General features: G+C 35.9%; 1 protein-coding gene across 1 annotated transcript; it reads right to left on the bottom strand.

The window, feature by feature from the left end:
- Nucleotides 1–301: 301 nt before the first annotated feature.
- Nucleotides 302–15,049, bottom strand: LOC145788347 (uncharacterized). The gene is made up of 17 exons (XM_082600124.1): nt 14,843–15,049; nt 11,766–12,147; nt 10,933–11,042; nt 8,452–8,655; nt 8,016–8,127; nt 7,644–7,702; nt 7,145–7,303; nt 6,842–6,947; nt 6,174–6,451; nt 5,387–5,572; nt 4,377–4,477; nt 3,862–3,910; nt 3,306–3,443; nt 2,689–2,859; nt 1,740–1,927; nt 1,222–1,503; nt 302–440 (listed from the first exon to the last, which is right to left on the bottom strand). The coding sequence occupies exons 1-17, from the start codon at nt 15,047–15,049 to the stop codon at nt 302–304; spliced, it is 2,871 nt and encodes a 956-aa protein (XP_082456250.1).
- Between the last annotated feature and the right edge of the window lie 5,243 nt (nt 15,050–20,292).

The following is a 20,292-nucleotide window of genomic DNA, read 5'->3' as shown; positions in this document are numbered from 1 at the left end:
AAAAAAGCGACGAACAACCACACGATACTCGATTACCGAATCTTTGCATGAAGCAGCAAATTAAAATCCCCAGACTTCCACAGATTTTCCATTATGTATCACAGGCTCCCGATAGATTGAATATCTTTTCCGATCACTCCAACCGATTTGGAGTTTTTAAATAAGTTATTTATTTTAGGCATTCAACAGATCCTCAACGCAGTCAATCATGGGCTCCCCTGTAGCTTTAAATCTCGCCAACATGTTCTTGCTTGATCCCTCTCTCATGGGCTCTGATAGGGATTATATAATGGGCACTTTTCTATCTTTTTACGTAGAGAAGTAAAAGCTTTGTTAGAGGATTTAACTCAAAATCACGTAGCTTTCCTTCAATGTTGTAGAAGTCGGCGTCTTCAAGTTGAGTGCCAGATTGCTTGACCGTGTCAACAACGTATCCGTCTCTGCGAATAATGCAGTTTGAAGTTTTAAAAGTGGTTAGAAGCTTTAGACTGCTGATCAATTTATTGTTGGCATAATCTTATTTGTCTTTCAAAAAAAGTCTTAAATCTACAGCAAATTACTTTATGGCAACTTTTAATTATCACAACATGAATATAAGTTAAAAGCAACGTTAAAACTTGAAGCTGTTACCACATACATTATCAAAGCGATACATACACAGGTTGCCCATATTAGTAGAACAAGCTTTTCCCCACAAGGAAAAATTAATATCATAAATACTAAGTTTCTGTTTTATTTCATTAACTGGTTACATTTGCATCGAAACTATTAGCAATGCGCTCTGTTTAGCTCTGTTTCTTTTTGGCAGAAAAAATTGCTCTTGAACTAATCAAATGAAGTTAAACTAATAAAGTCATGCAGCCGTGCTAGCTATGTAGCTACCTCACTATCGATACACCTAGGCCTACTCATGCACGTTTGAAACCTTTCAAGGTTTTGTTAGTTTGTATCGTTTACAGGGGCGGATCCAGCAAGTAGCCTCGGGAGAGTGGCGATTTCAACAAAAAACAATGATGTGTAGGTCTACATTAATCCTACCTTGCAAATCCCCCTGAATATTGTTACTTTTTTGTGTTTTAAGGGAAAGGTCTAGATCCGCCACTGCCCGTTCGGCTAGTGCATTGCTTAGTGAAGCTGACACTATATTTTTCTTTCCGAACACGGTATAATGACGAAAATAAGTTGATATAAATCATTAGAATAACATTGATCAAATCTTACATCGTGTTCTCGCGGCATATGATCCGATTTGCAAGGGCGCATATACTGACAAACGTATCTTTGTTGATGGAAACCTTTTCTTGCCATATAGCCAGTTTCGTGTTTTCAGAATCTTGTTGAAATCTCCAGTTTAAAGTCTTGTCTTGATTAAAATCTTCAGAGCTGGCTAACTTTGATAAAGGATCATATCCCAAGAGAAAGAGCACTCTTTTAAGCAACGGGTGAGCCAGCTCTACAAAAAGCCTTTCCATTGCACCTTTTAACTCCTTGTACGAAATTAATCTGCAGAACAAGACATGGCAAGTTTCTTTAAAGCATTTCAAGGCTTTTAAGTAGGCTACAGTGTTACTCAATTAGAATACTTTTTAGTTCAATAAAAACATTTACTGTATTTTAAAACAATATATTGTACAAACTAATTTATGAAACAATTAGAAGTAGTCACCGTTAAAGGCAAAGTTTATAAGCCAAATTTTACCAGCGCTTGATGCATAAAATGAAGACTACACAGTACACACCCGTCTCTGTCTTTGTCGTTTTGAACAAAAGTGTTGTGATAGAAAGCCTTCCATGAATTGCTCACAATACAGTACTTTGAAAGATATTGCACGGGTGGCACCCCTTCCAGACTTCTTATGTCAAGTGGTAGAGAAAAGCGTGTGTCGAATCTGCTATTTGTGTCTCCAAATCCACCACTTCTTTCGTTCTAGTTCAATGATACACATCAAACATTTTTGCATGTCAAACTATTGGAGCACAAAATATTTTTTCTTTTTTGTGAGTAACTTGCTCTTAGAAGAATATACCTGCACGTCCCTCTGAAGCTGGACATTATTTTCTGCAGCCAAAAGAAGTAGGCTAAACTTAGCTTTACAACACTTTGAGCAGGGCCGAATCCAGCGAGTAGCCTTAGAGGGTTGATTTTAACAATACACAATGTGTGTCTTCATTAACTCGACCATGCAAATACTCCAAAAGAATGGTACTTTTCTAATTCACTGCACAAAGGGATATTATAGCCTAACCGTAGGAGTTGTTCTTTAAGCAGAGTATTTGCTAGGGCATAGGTCTGCAAAATGTATTGTTGTTAATAAACCTATTTAAAATAAAGCTGGTTATAATTTACTATATGATTGGCTGTGGGAATCTTGACCCTGAGATTGAGAAAAGCCCTTTGAAAGATTATTCCTAGCAGTTTTGCATACTTGTAGAAGCCTTGAACTACTGACGCGGCCTGTCACGGAGATTAGCAAAATAAAAGTTTTGGTTGTTGCTTGTGATTTTTTTCTGTCCACTAGATGCCGCTAGTTGAAGACTTGAAGAGCTGTCCTCGACATGCGTTGCTCAAGCGCACACTTTAAGAATCGAACCAGCGCTGCTTGATCTTGCAGTTTCTTCGTTCATAAAGTCGGGCTTGTGGCCAAGCTTGTTATCATAAACACACAAGAAATGAAATAATCCACTAACGTTTGTTATTTCTTCACAATTGAAGTTGTAATGAGGCAGACTGGCTATTGCGTTGTTGGCAGTGCTTGCTTTGAGTGGAAACTTCAGATTGTCGTGAGATAAAAGAAGGTCAGCCCCAGGTGTGAATGCATTGCTCATCAAAAGCTGCTTTCTCAACCATGAATACAGGTCCTAAACAAAATGGACGCTTATGTCAATGTATTTTTATAGGCTACATAGTTACCCGTAGTGTAAAAAATTCATTAAAAACATGGTTGTGTTTTATGATATTAAAACTTAATGACTTGTAAAAGATTTTTTTGTGATTAAAAAGTCACGGATTTGTTTAGATATTGCTTGACCCCAAATAAGCTATTTCAGTAGGCCCATGCTTTAACTATGTAGGCTACAGTTGTAGCCTACACACTATAGTAAGGAAGCGAAGGAAAAACAACGACTGCCAAAGTCACCAAAGCCGATGATAATTTTTGCATTAGTTTTATACTTTTAGACATTATCAAAGTAACAGGCCTCTTTTTGGCAAACGTTATAGCAAAATTGCAAACCGAAGGTGGCGTCTGCACAATTGGGCAAATGCAATCTGAACTACTTCAATTTCTTTTAATTTACTCCTTTACCTCCAAGGTTTGGTATTCCAGAAATTCCTCAGAGAAATTTTCATTTTTAAAAGTCACAGTTACTTTAATGCTTGTCCACTTAGGCATCTCGTAAGGTTTTACAGTAACTTGCTTCGGTTTTTCCTTCTCTGGTATTTCCTAAATTTTTAACACGTGATTAAACCTGGAGTCCTGCATTTTGTATATGCCTAAGGTCATGGTCACATTGAGTGGGTTTGCCTACTAGCTAATCAATTCACTGAATCAACACTTAGGCCTATTTATAAACGTTTGCAAGGATCTAGTTCCGAGTGTTACGAGGTAATTGGTCGGCGATCTCGCATTTTGTAGCCAATGTTTGTGTGCCAAGTGTCAGTAGTGTCTGGGTAAATATAGGCTACAACTGTATAAGTAAATTATATAGTTGTCATTGGATAGAAGTTCTGAAAGATTTGTGATGAGTGGAACAAAAGCATGTCCACTTGCAGACCACAGGAAGAGAACTGAAATAATTCTCAAACCCATATCTCTGAATACTGTAGGCTACACAGTGGAGTTCAATTATTTGATAGCTTACCTTTTTTATTCTTGCTGGAGCAGTGGAAACAGATATTGAAACACTGTCTCTAAAATTGCAGTTTGATATTTAAAAACACATATTTGGTTATTCCAATTTTCATGACAAATAAGCCATGGAATTTATTCCTATAGACTTAACATTAAATTTAACCATGATGTGGTATTCCACAACGATACAGTAGAATATTTACCCTTGGTCAAACTCTTTCATGAAATTAACCGCGCCATCCTTTGCTGATGAGTTGTCACAAATAAAAAAAACTTTGCATGAGACCATCACAAAAAAGGGACTTAAATGTTATGATTGTTTTGTTAATCCATGAACAAACCAATCAAACAGATCGGTAAATCATCACAAAACCTTTTTTTAGCGGATGCGAGTTTCGATAAGTCAAAGCATTGCAGCAATAACCTACCACATTGCCAATTACCTTGCAGATAAAACGAAATTAACAATGCCGCCCCTGAAATCAAGTTCATAGTTCATAGTTATAAGTTCATAGTTACTGATACCTTCTCTTTTTTCGTAGAGTTCCTTTGCTCTCAGAATTTCCTAGAAACTTTGGTGGTGGTGGAGGAAGAGAGCATCTTCTGTTTTGCAAGGCTGGTGATTGCTAGATATGATATCAGGGAATACAGGTAGTTTAGTAAAGGAAAATGTTGCTTTTGGATAACGAATAAGAGATTGTATTATTAAGAAAATGAAGTATCTTCTGACAGGTGTCAAACTTCCTTTGCAGAGATTGTATTATTATTGTTACAGTTCAGTTGCTTACTAAAGTTGATTAAAATTTTAATATGATAAATTTTCATATAACGTAGCCTACGGCAATTAATACTAGGCACTTCTTTTTGCCTTGCCCCCATTGTGCAAGTTCAGACCCCTATTCAATAAACATTAGTCTACAATTGCAGAGTGATGAATTATTATCAAATAAAATATTCTGGGCTTCACCAGTCTATAGCTTTCCAGTCTTGCTGAAACTTAGGTAGGCCTAAGGATGAAAAAGGTTAAGAATAAAACTATTCTCGTGGTAAAACCTACAAGCCAAAGAAATGAAATATCTCATTAATTTTCTTTCAACAGTCTTATCATACCATTAATGTTGAGGCCATATTGTAGACTACTTACAGCAGCAGTAGGCTAACCCGCTATTCGCAGTGAATAAGCGAACAATCGAAAATAGGTCTGCAATGGACGATAGATTCGAGACAGTGATAAAGTCAGAAAAGTAATCTAGCGTCTACTTCGCAGAACAAAATACGTTGCTAATCTTTTATTTGCTTCTCTTTCTTGAATGTTTGCACGTTTAAGCAATTTTTTCATTTGTAAGCGAATTCAAGATTTTCAATTTACAATTTTGGTATCCTAACTTTTCCTTGTGCAAAGCCTAAGTCACTTTTTCCGATAAATCTAACGCCAAGTTTCAATTCTGAGCTTAAAACAAGATTGAAGCTTAAGTCATAATTTTAAGTATAAGACTAAAATAATATTTAAACAAGACCTTTGTTATTGTGCTTACCAAATCTTCACATAGGTCATCTTCATCTTCAACATCATCAGCAAAAGTAACACATTTTCTCATATTTATGAAGTCTTCCCTGTTTTCGTCAAGTCTTTCGTTTGTTTTCGATCTGACCTTTTGTTCACTACTATTTTCTCTTGAGGATTTATTGCTGGCAGATTTTCTATTTTTCTTGGTTTTACCCTGTTTAAAGAATTAAATTGCTGTAAAACAAGAGACTGCTCTTCATACAGCATAGGTATGCGATTATTTTTGTAACTTAAAACAGTAGGCTATCTTAGGTTATAAATTCACAACTATACATTTCTATTGTCGCTGGTTTATAAAAGCTTGTATTGAAAATAAACTTTAAACTTTTTCTAATTTTAAATCTGGCCTTTCAAATAGTCCTGCTTTCAAAGAAAACACAGTTGGTCTTGAATAAACACAAGATCCTTTCATAACCGGCTACTTACAGTGGTAAAGCACTTTCATAAAACCTGAGAAGATTTATTATTCATTGTTTCCTGATAGATTCATGAACTTTCGAGTTCTTTTGTTGTTTTTTTGCTTACAGATTTCTTTATAAAGTCTAGTGGTCTTCGGTTGAAATACTGACAAAGGCGAGTTGCTTGTGGCCAAAATATTAACCTTTATTATCTAGATTCTAGAAATTGCATAAAATTGAATATCCGCAAAGTTACTTTTACGTGTTAAACACGTACAGTTAATGTTGCAGATATTCAATTTTTCTTTCAGCTACTTTTAAATGTCATTGTAGAAAAGTTAAAGAAAATTTGCTTACCGATGATGACGAAGATCGGCTAGAATCCGGCTGTTTGTGTGTAGCATCCTTGCTTTTCTGGACATTTGCATCTTTTCGTGTGGCGCTGTGAGATTTTGTTCGTTTTGCAGAAGGACCACGATTTGACTTGGGCGATTTAGAGCCAGACTTAGCATGATTTTCAATAGCCGGTAGCTCCCATGAAAAGTCATTGTCCGGCTGTTTTTGCTGAAAACTATTTTTTCTTGACCAATTTGTGTTGATTGGAAAGTCACAGCAAAAATAAAATATGCTTCTGCCTGAAAACAAACAACTTGATATTAGGCCTTACATTTTCCTTCTATACACACATACGGCAATATGTGTGTAAGCTTTTGTTCGTGATACTTTTACTAGTTTTCTGTAGCACCAGAGTTCAAAACATTTGTATTTTTATGGATTTATTCGTTTTCTTTTGGATTTTTTATAGGCTACTGGATTTAGATATCTTTGCGACGTAACAAATAATAATTAAAAATGAGCCCTATTGCTACTCAACCTCTAAGTTTAAATAGGCTACATCGAAATTGCATAACATGTGCATTCTTGAAAGCTTTATGGTCTAATTCTAATCTAATAGATATTTGCCTACAAAGATTTATTTTTAACTAAGGGCGACTTAACCACAAATTAAAATTTCATCTACTTACCTGTTAAATCTTTGTCCTCTCGCAGCATGGGACCCATTGGTGAAAACAATAGCTCTATGGTGCGGTCGTTCTGCAAAGCTTCATCACGGGATAGCTTAATGAAATGCTTGAAACAAAATTTTTTAAAGTTTATCAGAACTTCATAGGTACTCCACAAGTGTTTCGTTGCTTTCAACAAGAAATCCATGTGTGATGGTGACTGCTTACAAATTTGTAACGCTTTCTACACAAAGCCATCGAGAGGATAATCTGGACCTGGTACCAATGCGGTCTCCAGGCTACCCCAAAAAATAAAATGCCTACCTGACAACAAATGTTTTCGATGTAGTTCACAGATCTTAACTCTGTCGGGCACAAAACAACTTCTTGATCCCCATATGTCCGGTAAGTTAATTTCTCCCCTGCTTCCAATTGATTGTTCATGTTTGGTCCAAACTTGGTCACACATTGCACTAAAATCCACTGAAATTATGTAAAGTTATTTTTTGGGATTATATGCTTGGCAATGCCAAATATATTTGTAAACACAATCAGAAGCGGATTATATCAAAGTATATCCCTGGAATTTAGAAATAGAATTTCTAAAAATATGTGAGGCCCCTTTTGTGTATTCACCTCCTCCCCTGAACACAATTCGCTGAAGAAGTAAATTCGAATTATAAAAAAACTAGTAGGTCTATAACATAAAAATGAAAGAGCCATGACCAATTGCTGAAAGAAGCCTATAAAAATAATTACTATATATCGGTCTGTTGGAAAACAAAAAGATAGTATTTTTTTCACAAGCGATACTAATTCTTACATCTCTCTGTTTGTTTTTCTTTTCGTTCAATTCTTGTCCTCGACTGACCATTGATTTTCCTACAAACGAAAACTTTTATATATTTTTTCCTTGAGAGCATTATATGGATATAATCGCCCAATACAAGGCTGGACAAATTACAAATTGTAACCGACGTCGAAAACAACAAACATACGAACTAATTATGAAGTTTTTTTGATGCAACCGGACTTCAGAATTATTCCAAAACAGCATTGTTGATTTCAGTTGACAGTCGTCAATGAATACCGTATATATATAGTCTAATGATGATTACACAAGGAATTGTAACACAAAATGGGTTAAGCTATTGGTATGCTCGAAGTTGGCAACTTAAGCTACTGGTAACCGTACCTCTAGAAAGCGGAGGTATCCAAAACAAGTGGCGAGAGCAGGGTCGATGCTTTTTTGTATGCTCGTCACTTGAAGGCTGATCTTTGCAATGTAGGCACGACATAGCTCTCTCCTATGGAAAGAAGTTTATCACAACTTTCAAAGTTAGAAGGGTGAGAATTAAACTGTGTATATCTTAATTTCTTCATTTCGTCAACATGTTTCTGAGGCATGTCGTTATGCTGCTAAACAGATAGTTTTTACTTGTTTAGGCTCGTTGATAAAGTCAGTCGTGCTGACAGATGAAACGTCAAAATTGAAGCTGGTCGTCATTTCAAGCATTTTGTGGTAGCCTGACCTAAAGTTATCAGCAGAAAACAAGAAATTTTATGATTTTATTTCATTATAGTTTGATATTAAGCAGAATGAACAACCAAAGTTTTTACACTTATCTCACTTTTGTAGTTAGTCTGCCATATCCTCTTAATGTTGGTAAAGACATTGTCCTTCGGCGTTTTTCTTTGACTTGCTGTAAACTATTTTCCGGCCCCAAATAAAAAGTACGATTTTCAGTCCATAGTTTGGAACAATTTTTGATTTGAGTTTGTAAAAGATTCACAGGGCAAGACTTTACTTTGGCTACGCTTGGACATACAGGTTGCTGTGGAAAAAAGAAAAATTTAAAATGAGTTTTCCTACGACTCCACAATTATACACATCACCCTTAATTAGGCTTTTGGGCCAGGGAGAGGCCATTACTTATTGAACTTCATATGAATGTAAAGTGAATACCAATTTCTAGAGAAATATTAATGACATAGCAAATTTATCTTGGTAAAAGCCTACGGAATAATCTAGTCTGGTATATCAGTCGAGTATCACATGTTTATTGTCATCACGCCGTTTTCAGAATGAGGAAAATGGATAAAAGCGCATTTTATGTTTTGCCGATTATTGGATGCAAACAATGTTAATTATCCTGCACAGGTTTGAACCATCAAATAAAGGTAAAGTTAAGGCTTCCTGTCACAAAGGCTTTATCCTTTGGATGGTTAACGCCACATGAGTTTCTTCATCATTTATGATAGCTGGAGCCATCACTATATTGTTTTTTTACTGAGAAGCTTACAACAATATAAAAAAATGAAAAACAATAAATTAAATTAACGAAATTGAGCATAGAACCGTCTAAGTGTCTACGTCAGGGGTGTCCAAACTTGTCCACTGGAAGGCCAAATTTAATAATGCGGAAGTGCCCACGAACGAACAATCACTAATTGCTTTGCGGAAAGAAAGGTGCATTATACAACATGATTGTGTTGTTTAATGTAATTTTCATACAACAAATCAATATGCACGTTTAGTATTTTGTTATATAATTATAAGTTTAAGGTGTTGCGACCGTGCCATATTTTAAACTGATTGTTCTGCTTTGGTATCATGCACGTTATAACGTCAGGGTTTTGTCGCTTCTATTTTTTTCTAGACCTCTGCTCTGTTTGGCAGATATCGTATTGCTTTTTTCGTTGTGATGGTCAGAAATAAACTGAAACTGAAGTTACAAATTGTAGCCTATTATGCCATGTACGTTATCTGCTTTTCCATTATAAATAGAATAATGATTTTGTAAAACACAGCTGTGTTGATATGAAGGATAAAACTGACGTCTTAACTTCAATACCCAGGTCAAGTCTGTTTCATGGTTAGTGGCAGACAAGCGTAAAACATCACGTAAGCGAGAGTGGCTCAGTTTTGATAAGCGAACCGAGAACGTCTGCTCACACAAAATTGGTGAGTCGAACAAGCTCAATATTTTCTTTGCAAAACGTTCACGTTTCTGAAACGTTTTTTATCCAGCTGCTGGTAGAAATACAGGAGGAAAAGATGTTGCTACTGACTTCGGCACTCGGCATCGCAGTTAAGCTCAACTTGCTGTATGTGAACCGGAGCCTCATCAGGGTTCACGCTGAAAAAAAAGAATACCAGTACCGTACGCTAAGTCCATTTTTTAATTATGGCAAAACCCCGAAAGGGATCGTTTAATTCGCTAGCAACTTACTCGTAATAACCAGTTTAGTGGCCGAGTGGTTTCGCTTTCGGCGCTGGCTCTGGTAGATCTGAGATCGATTGCAGGTGGAGTCAAACCGAAAACTTCAAACAGTACCGATTGTGTTTTTTTTTGCATAACACAGTGAGAATAAGTCGCATAATAATGTGATAAAATCGTAAATCTGATGTAAATTAAGAATGAGCCTTATCGCTAAAAGCCTTTAGCTGTTGTAAAGCGACAATTGATAAAACCATAACATTATTATTAATGAATGCTCGATTGTATCACGGTACCACTCAAATCTTGACGTGCAATATGCAAACTTATTGCTATGCTCTTCAGGACAATAAGGGTTGATTTCGCAATTATGACGCATTAATAATTTTTGTTTTGTTTGGGCTTTTCTCTTGTTTGTATCCAGACAACAAAATTTGTCATATTTGCATTGATTCAACGTCTGCAGACCGTGAATCAATGTGGAAATGATGGATTTTGCTGTTTTGGTTCAGAAAATGTTATCTTGATTACTTTTTTGAAATGCAAGTTGAATTGGTATGATCTTTATGTGTTTACGGACCAAAAATAACATCTTGTTCTATAACAGGCTCGGGCCATACAAGAAGGTATGGAGGGCCCGACTTTGGACACCCCTGGTCTACGCCGTTTTCAGTCAACAGCAGCAGCAATTGCCACTCAATAGACCGAGAACTGTAACTGCCGTAAAGCCCATACCCAACAACAGAATAGGTGCCGGTTTGCGTACTTAAGTGCTAGTTTCGTTTCCATTAGCTCCATCTTTTTCCATCCATTTTATCCTGGAAGTCTTAATAGTAATTATCTCAAACCTTTTGTTTTATTAAAATAAAAACTTCAGTCTAGCCTACTTGCCTTTATCAACCGAACACCTTCCAGTCTACTGCTCAGGTCAAGTTTTTTGCTACCTTCAGCTTGGCAGCTCTGGCAAGACTTGCTGCTCAGGCGAATTCGGCAGGGTCTTTCTGAAATATATACGGATTTTTGAAATTTTCGTATGCTTTATTTGAATGGAGGTAAAAATCCATACGGAAAAAATACGTGTGAATAAAAAACCATAAAGAAAATATCGCGACTGGGAAATACTCACTCGGAAAATATCTCCTCTCCTACAGCATTTGAAGAATATCTTTTGTACGGATTTTTTCCTTGTGGATTTTACCGATAACCTCTTTATTTAGATAACCTCTTCCCCGAGTTAAATGTTTTATCGTTAAAGAGGAATTGGTGTTTAGGCTACAGTATAGGTTTAGTTCAAAGAAATCCGATTTTTTCTATAGGATTTATTTAAATTTTGTAGTTTTTAAAACATTACAAAACATAGAGCCTTGGTAGGCTGAAGAGTTTGCTGTTTGTACCACATCCAAAAACAGAACAACAAGTAAGACCTTTACCTATTCTATCAAGTTAGGCTTGTCAACCTGAGAAACCTTGTCAAACCTGGCTTGTCAAACCTGAGAAACTAGAACAGATGTTGAGAGACTTTATAACTTCTGCCTTTTTTCTTTCTACTACTACACAAAACAGTGTGATGACACAAAATAGTGCAAAACATATTTTTTTATTTTGTGTTATATGTCTTTGTTATTAAATATTGATGTTATCACTTGTGCTAACATAAATATTTAAAAATAAATAAATTACCAACACATTATTGCGAATATGAAAGTAAATTGTTATCACTTTACCTTGTGACCTTGTGGTAAGTTGACAGCTAGCGCCAGTGGAGAAGACTTCTGGAGATTGTGGAAGTAAATGCTCTTTATAAATGTCATCGTGCCTCCAACAAAACTGCGTTTCCTTTCTAGAAGATTTTTCCAACATGCACGCATCCACAATGCATTGCAACTTTGCTTCTTCGGTTTCTGAAGGAAAATCTGTTTGTGAAAAACTATCTGTTTTGCTTTCGGTAACAGTTTCATATCTTTTCGGAATCCGTTCCACCACAACATTGGTCACGTGCTGATCACTGCTCGAAATAGACGCCTTTACGTCACTTCCATATCCAGACGACTGCAATGTTTCTCTTCGTCTCTGTTGTGTTCGGTGCTTCACGCCTCCACCGAGTTCCTGAACAATAAAGTGTATTACGTAACTTCTGTGGGAAATAACAATGAAAAACATTTAGCTATAAATAAGTGTTTTATCTCAGGGCTTTTGCTTTTCTTCTGCTCGCAGTAGGAACTGCCACTTTGCAGCAAATAATCGCTTTCCTTTTTACATTAAAATAAAACAAAGAAGAAGAGTTAGCACGAGAAACGGGCACACAATGATACGAATTTTGCATTGGAATAAGCCTAATAATACGTCATTACCGAAGGAAAAAGTGATAGTCTACTATGTTTAAGATATCTAAGCATTCTAACGTTCCAAAAAATATTGTTTTTTTCACTTTTCAAATTGATGAAACAGCCACGTTAGAACGATGAAAAAAATTACTGAATGATTTATTTAAAAAAGTTTTACTGGCTGGGTGTGAGAAGGCGTTATTGAATCAGCTTTCAATTTATAAATAAGACACTACAACATGCAATAGGTTGTAGCCTTGTAGGCTACTATTGGTTTGCTAAATAAAATGTTAAAACGCGAGTAAAGGTGACTAAATGAGTCATACTTGCAAATTTCTTAAATTGGTTTTATTAACCATCATAACAGGTAGATTAGATTTAAATTTCCCATATGAGAAACTGTCGCACACAGATAATGGTACATTGGTCGTGTTTGTATAGGTATCTTTTCCAAACCCATAGAAAATCTAAATAGTCTAGGCAGGGTTCTGAGCCAACCGTTTTCACAACTAAAATTTTTCAATCAAACGCTAGTCTATAATTTGATTTAACACGATGGATATGGCCTAATGTGGCGAATCGGAATTTTAACCCAGAACGTAGGCCTATGCCATTATTAAACTCAATATAAAAACAAATCCAAACCGTTGATAAATATAACTACAGGTAATATGATCAATTCCAACAATTGTTTATTTTTAAACGTATTTCTGCAACTTATCTTACAGTAGCCTAAATGGTTTCTCTTGTCAAGGCTTGCACCCGATGGTTGAAGATTTAGATTAGATTAAGCTAACGGAAAGGCAAGGTAGCTAATGTTTATGGCCACCTTCGTCCTTCAGGCATGCTTTCGTTTTGAGTGTCTCGCCAAAAACTCAGCCCGATACTCTAATCCAGGGGTCGGCAAACTGCGGCCCGCGGACAAACTTTTTGCGGCCCTCGAACGATCTTACTTTTAGTGCATACACTAAAGTTTCATCATTATGTACGCATGAATTCATTTTATATCATAACAATGTCTACTGTTGTTAAAATAATCAACTTTGTTTTGGCAAGAGGCCTTAACCACAGCCAATTCAAAAGTTTACTTGGAGTGATGAATGCTGTGCAATGCATCAAGATCTGGTGTATTTTGCGAGGTTAGATGGCTAAGTCGCAGTGCTATGTTACAACGGTTTTATGATTTGCGAAACGAAATAGGGACTTTCTTGAAACAAAAGAATGCAGGTTTCGGCATTGATGAACTGAGTGATCCTGATTGGTTAACAGATTTAGCCTTTCTCACTGATTTCACTTCTCATATGAACAAGCTAAACTTACAACTACAAGGAAAGGAGCAATTTATTAATCAGATGTATGATCATATTAATGCCTTCGTAAACAAGCTACGTCTTTGGGAAACTCAATTAATCAATTCCAACTTTGCTTATTTTCCCAATTTTGGCCTTTGTAAACCTTCCAACCCTGATAAGTAGCCTACATATCACTTATCGTTTCCACTAAAACTAACTTTGAATCTCGATTTTGCGATTTAAAAAAATCAAAAAAACAGATTCGATTTATTTGCCTTCCATTTTCAATGGATGTCAATACTATGCCACATGAGATGCAAATGGAAATAATTGAACTTCAATCGTCTTCGTCGTCGTGTGAGCCTCTGGGGCCAAGGGTCTATCTTTTTACCACTCCAGATTCACGATGTTCCCGGACTACAGTGGAAGGCTACTAGAGAGCAGCCAGTCTTTGGTTGAACATTGAACTTCAATCATCCAACATATTGAAGGCCAAATACGATTCAGTTCCAATTGCCAACTTTTTTAAAGAATATGTCCAGAAATCCACCTATCCTCATCTGTATGACAATGCAAAACCTGTAATGTGCATGTTTGGAAGCACATATTGCTGTGAGCAGCTTTTTTCAAAAATGCATTAGGCAAAGAATAAACTTCGCACTCGCCTGTCAGATCGTCATTTGAATTACGTATTGCAAATATCATCAACAAAGTTGCCAGTTGATTTAAACACCTTGGCCATGACACAGAAACAACATCATCCTTCACATTGATAAATGATAACTAAATAAAAACAATGCATTGCGTTTTAATACGTGTTTGACAATAAATATGAAACGGCAACAAACACGTCTCATTGTGCAATAGACACAGGAATAGGAGTTGCAGGTGCGCCATGATTTTAAGGATAATGTGGCGATTGTTTATAGGTTGAAATATATGCGGCCCGCGCGTTACCGGAAGTTTGTAGATTTGGCCCAGTAGTACAGAAAGTTTGCCGACCCCTGCTCTAATCTCTAAAGCGATGTCGAACCGGCGCTCTTTCAAACGTCGTGCCACCGTTCGGCTATGTAGTCCATAACAGTAGGTTAGTAGACCAGAACGAAAAATGTAGCATAAATTTGTGACAAGTTAGTTACTCCAACGTAAGTAAAAGTGACAGAAAGTTAAATGAAGTCATTTTACCTTTGCGTTGTTCTCAGAGACCGATGATAAATTTGTTTCAAGTGGAAATAGTTGGCAAGAGCCTTCATTATAGAAAACTTCATCGTCCTCTGTTTCATGACCTTTTATTTGTTCACTGAATCCCGGATCATCATTGCTTTCACTTGCTACTGCAGTGCCATGTAGATCACTGAGTTCAACTTTGTTTGTTTTAGTTTGACAATGCATGTCATTTCAAAACTCAATCTCATAGGTAATCTCAATCTCAATTCGTTTCATGAACTTGCTTGTAAAAGCGTTGGTAGTTGCTATTGATGTTTGAGGTTGTTCTTTTTAGCTGAAGCAAGCTCTATCAACTGAAGCACACTGCTAATTTTGGTTTACAGTGGTCGAAATTCTTCATTAAGCCTACAGTTCAGTAAACCATAGCTTAGTTTAAGAACTGCTCTTGTTGGCATAAATGTCACTTTTCCTCTCCCTTCGAACTTGAATAGAATAAAGATTTTAATGTTGATTCAGTGTAGGCTACCGATTTGAGAGTTTTGTGTCTGGTTTAGAATCACACTGGCAAGCATTGTTGTTTTGAGTTTTGACGTTGCTAGATGTTAAAACAATATGAAAATTGCAGCTTTGTTAAAGAGAGGTTGTTTTCATTGTCAGCTTTAATGAAACCTCTTAACGAGCTAAGTTCAGCAAGAGTTGTAATTTCGTTCAAAGTGAAGTGACAATTGTAAAGTTTCAAGAGCCGCGCAAGCGCTAGTCTACAGGTCTGCATGGGTTAATGCCTTCATTGGCCGCAATCACGAGTTCTATGCTGTAGCTTACACATGTTGTTGGCAGGATTTAATGCACACTAATAAATGAGTGCAAATTCGATTCTCATTTATTGTTGCTTTGTATGATGCACTGTACTTTATTGCTTCCAAAAACTAATTGTTTTACTGTAGGCCTACAACCAGCGCGAGATACTTTTAGCTCCCTAGACAACAAACCAATCGTGTACAGACGTTGAATCAAAGTTAAAACGATTGATTTGTTGTCTAGGTCAGGTAATGGGTCGACCACACCGTGCCTTGACTTTTTAGATGTTGCAACTATTCTGGTTACAACATCCACCACTGGGTTGCGTTGTTTTTTTGTATTTGAACACTCGGTGCGCTCGCAACCGTGCGAAAGTTTGAATAAGTCTAGAGTTGATGTGGACTAGTTTTTCCGGTCAAGTGCGGCAGTTCAATTTGGTATGCGTGGCTTTGTGAAATTGCAGAGCCATAGCAATACATCAATATAACTGTTTCATTTCAAGCTTGGCTGCTTTAAGTTGCGCTTGCCAGGTTTTTCAGTTGTTAGATTGTGCTCAGCAAAAACTTGATGTTTAAACTTCATTAATCTTGCGAGATTAGAATCTTGAAAGAAAGTGCAAAGTTTAAGAAATTTGCATTGAATTGAATTTAACTTGATGTTTAAACTTCATTAATCTTGCAAGATTAGAATCTTGAAAGAAAGTGCAAAGATTAGGAAGTTTGGAATATTTCGTGATTAGATATGGCCTAGTCATGTTGTTTAGATGGAAGCTAACTACATTAAACGTACTACAATGACTTGATCTTTCACTGCCACCCTTGTTGGCGAATTAAGTTTTTCTCTATTGTGTTTGGGATGATTGAAGACTTGTAGCCCTTCAACAAAATCGAACAAACTCAACATATGTTGAGGCAATGCTGAAGAATGTTAATTGCTGTTAATACCACTTTTGACTACAAAATTGCTTTTCATTAATAGTCAAGAATTTTTCCCCAAAATGATTTGCAGTTAAAATCTATGGTTTAAAACGGTTTAAGCCTATCATGTAGGGTTTACAGCAGTGCTACAATGTAAAGTTATACTGGTACTTCTCATATAGCCTACTATTGTTTAAGATAGGCAACATTTCTTTTTTGACTAAAATACGTTTTTAAGAATGCAGTAGGCCAGTGACATTCTTGTGAAGGATTTTATGAAGTGTTTGGGCCATCATGTCCACCATCCACCGTTAAAATTTAGAAAATATTTTTTTGCAAATGTTCTCATCAATTTATTGAAGGAAAAGATTCCCATAAGGTCAGCGTTTCTCAACCTGGGGGTTGCGAAGGTCATTTCATGGTGTCGCAAAGATATTCATAAAAGATTTTCGAAATTGCAAAAATTTCCAGATAAATGAAAAAATCTTTGCAGCCATCACTTTAGTATAGGGGGAAAGTGGGGCTTTAACGATCATGCTCTCGTGTTTTCTTCAATATCAAGAAATGTATAAATCTCAGGCTAAAAAAAATTTTTGTGTGAGATCAGGACAACCTTTTTTAAAATGTTTTCAATGATCATTATAGCCCCAGTAGTTAAACAGGCTTGTTACAATGGTTTTTAAAAATCTTTTTGGTGATTGGTATAGCCCCTATGAACTGGGGCTTTAACGATCACTATTATGTTTTTTAAAAAATGTGCGATAATCGAACTAAAGTTGCAACAGTATTGTGTAGAACATGTGACTTTATCAACACAATGTGCCCACCTAAATAATATCCACACCATTGAACAGTTGAACATAGTCAGACCAGAGGACTAGTGTTTGTTTGTTACATTAAAATGTTCAATAATAATTTATTGGGTGCATGATGGGTGCATTCCTTTTGGCAGACGCTATATTTACTATATATATATATTGTGATTAGCTATATATTTTGAATATATACGTAGCCTCTGAGATTATATTCACAAATTTTTGAGCATGACATTTGACCTCAATAGGCCTATGCGTTCAGGTGTATTGTATACATCAGCTCCGCGTGTTTTATTTTCCTAAACTAGGCAAGCAAGTTTGAAAGAAAATTTCATTCAGTCATATAGAACAAACAGTTCTATTCAACTTTGTTTTTTCTCTAAAGATCATGTGCAAGTTCATTCGACAAACATGGTCACATCCCTTATTGACAAACAAAAAGTTACCCTAAGAAATTCTCAAATTCTAGCTAAATTAAAAAAAAAATCAAAATCTAAACCGGATTACTCCTATTTTAAAAGGCATAAAAAATTGGGTTGTTCTCAAATTAAAAAGCACCACACGCAAATAAGTTTCAATCAAGTTAAAAATTGTTCGGGCTGTTTCAGAAAGATATCCTTTGGAATCTCAACCGCAGACACAATGCACAAGCTAATGATTCTCCTGACAAAACTCATGAGTTTTATGGTCATATACACATCTTTTCTTCGTTGTTTTCTCGTTCTTTGTTAAGGAGGTGAAAGAATAAAATATATCATGCTCGAATGAACATGTGCATTGTGCATTAGGGTTATGACTAGGATTCTTTTTTGCCTGTAGCTGGATTCAATGAACATTTTGGTATAAATTAAAAAAATTATAATTATTTTGTTCAAATCGTAAAAAATGTCTCGCACAAACTGACTTTAATTTTTGACATTGGTCCAAATGTAAAAAAAATTTACAATTCAAAACTTATTCTTTGCTACAAATTTAATGTTTAGATATTTGTCCTTTTTGCGCTTCTGGTAAAGTTCTTCCATCAATTTGACTCCCTTTTCTGCAATTATGTTAGTGCGTGGGATATCTACAATTGACTTATCCAAATTCCATTGGGTTTTAAGGCTCCAAGACATTCGAGCTCAAAGATAGCATCAAATAATCTTTGGTATGTTCCATCTTTAAACCTTTGGTTAGAAAATCAAGCTTCCTGCCACGCATTTGCGATGAATGAGCAATAAGCATGATATCTTATGTTGGCAACCAATATACTGGCAACCAATATGTTGGCAACCAATATACTGTGGTTTATCAAACCCTTGCTGATCATTGCATTTTGCAGTTTCACAACAACGCCATGCAGCCGTCCAGTATTAACAGATATTGTGTCACATTATGATCATTTTCAAATTTTTCCATTCATCATATTCATCTAATAGGTTTTCTAGACTCCTGAAAATATCTTGAGCTGTTCCACTTTCGCATTTTAGAACACCCAGTTTGATTTCTCTTGATGGACTTTTCAAGCATGCTACCTGATATTCATGTTTGCCAATCTTTTTTCTATCAAAGTGTAAACAGAAATTATTCTCTTTCATAATTGATTTTAGCTTTGCATTGTTGCTATCTCTTATAACTGCTCTCCAAACACCAGATTGCGATGGTGTGATAACACTGATTCCATCATCAGCCAGGCTAGCACAGACAACTGCTGCTTTGTTGGTTGAAAGAGAATTGCGTATAACCAATTGTGTTGCATGCGATGTAGAAAAATGCAACACTGGTTTTGACTGGGTAATATTGTCACTGTATTCTGCCATAGTACTGTCTGCATCACTTCTACAACTCTCGACATCAGTTGATCTCATCTTCTTTATTTGGTGTGACATGATGTGAAGCCACATTGGTACTGGTATGTGAAGCACTTGATGTTCGCACTCTCTTTGAAGGCTGGATTGACGATTTTGGAGCAGTTTTGTTGGTTGTATAATATATCATATATAGTCAATTTTTCCTTTAGATTCAATTTGTAGGTTATATAGTTTTTGTCTTCTTGGCACAGCCACTCTCCTTCTATCTTGGTAATGTTAAACAAGTTTTCTGTTTCATCTTTAAATGAATCCATTTTTCTTTTTATATTTTTCTCCTGTTTTTCCATCAATTTTCGTAGCTTTGACATTATTGTTTGCTTTGTCACCGCTGGAAAGTTCAATTTTGCCCAGAGAATAATTAATTCATCAGCTATTTGAATCGTTCTTGTAGTCTTGTCCTTAGCTTGGTACAAAAGTGAGTGGTATCGCCCGATAATGTCTTTCTTTTTGGGAATGCGAACATAATTACTCAGGGTTTCAATCATTGGCATGTTTCTTCTTGTTGGCTAGAAAGGTAATCGCACCACAAGAAAACAACGAAAATTTGAGATCGCAGCAAACGTGTTAAACTGTTAAAGTGTAGCAAATTTATTAATAGTGGCAAACCTAATCAATATTTGATTATATTTAATTTAAGCAATATGCATATAATAATAAAATAGACTCTCGGATTTGAATGTAAACTTGCGGAACCCCTAGACTTACTAGCAGAACCTTAGGGTTCTGCGGAACCCTGGTTGAAAACCACTGGTCTATATCTACAAAAGAAAGCCATTCCTTCATACATTGAAAACTGGAAAAATTTGGTGCGGGAGATTTTTGTTTAAACAGTCTTAACTTTTGTGAGTTTTCAAATTAGGACATAAAAGTTCATCATTTGTGACTACAGGACACACAAAATTTTGAATTTTTTTTTCAAGTCATAACCTTAATTTGCATATAACCTCAAAGGCTGTATTTATAATACAATATATGGTAAGAGTAGCCACTGCATTTCCTTTAAACGGTCATGTTTATAATCAATTATAATTTAGTGAATGTTATTTTTACATTGTAGTACTGTATTCACCTAATAATATTATTAAGTT

This window comes from Aplidium turbinatum, chromosome 2, assembly GCF_918807975.1.
Source record: "Aplidium turbinatum chromosome 2, kaAplTurb1.1, whole genome shotgun sequence".
In the NCBI taxonomy this organism is placed as follows: Eukaryota; Metazoa; Chordata; class Ascidiacea; order Aplousobranchia; family Polyclinidae; genus Aplidium; species Aplidium turbinatum.
This window is presented reverse-complemented; position numbering and strand designations above follow the sequence as displayed.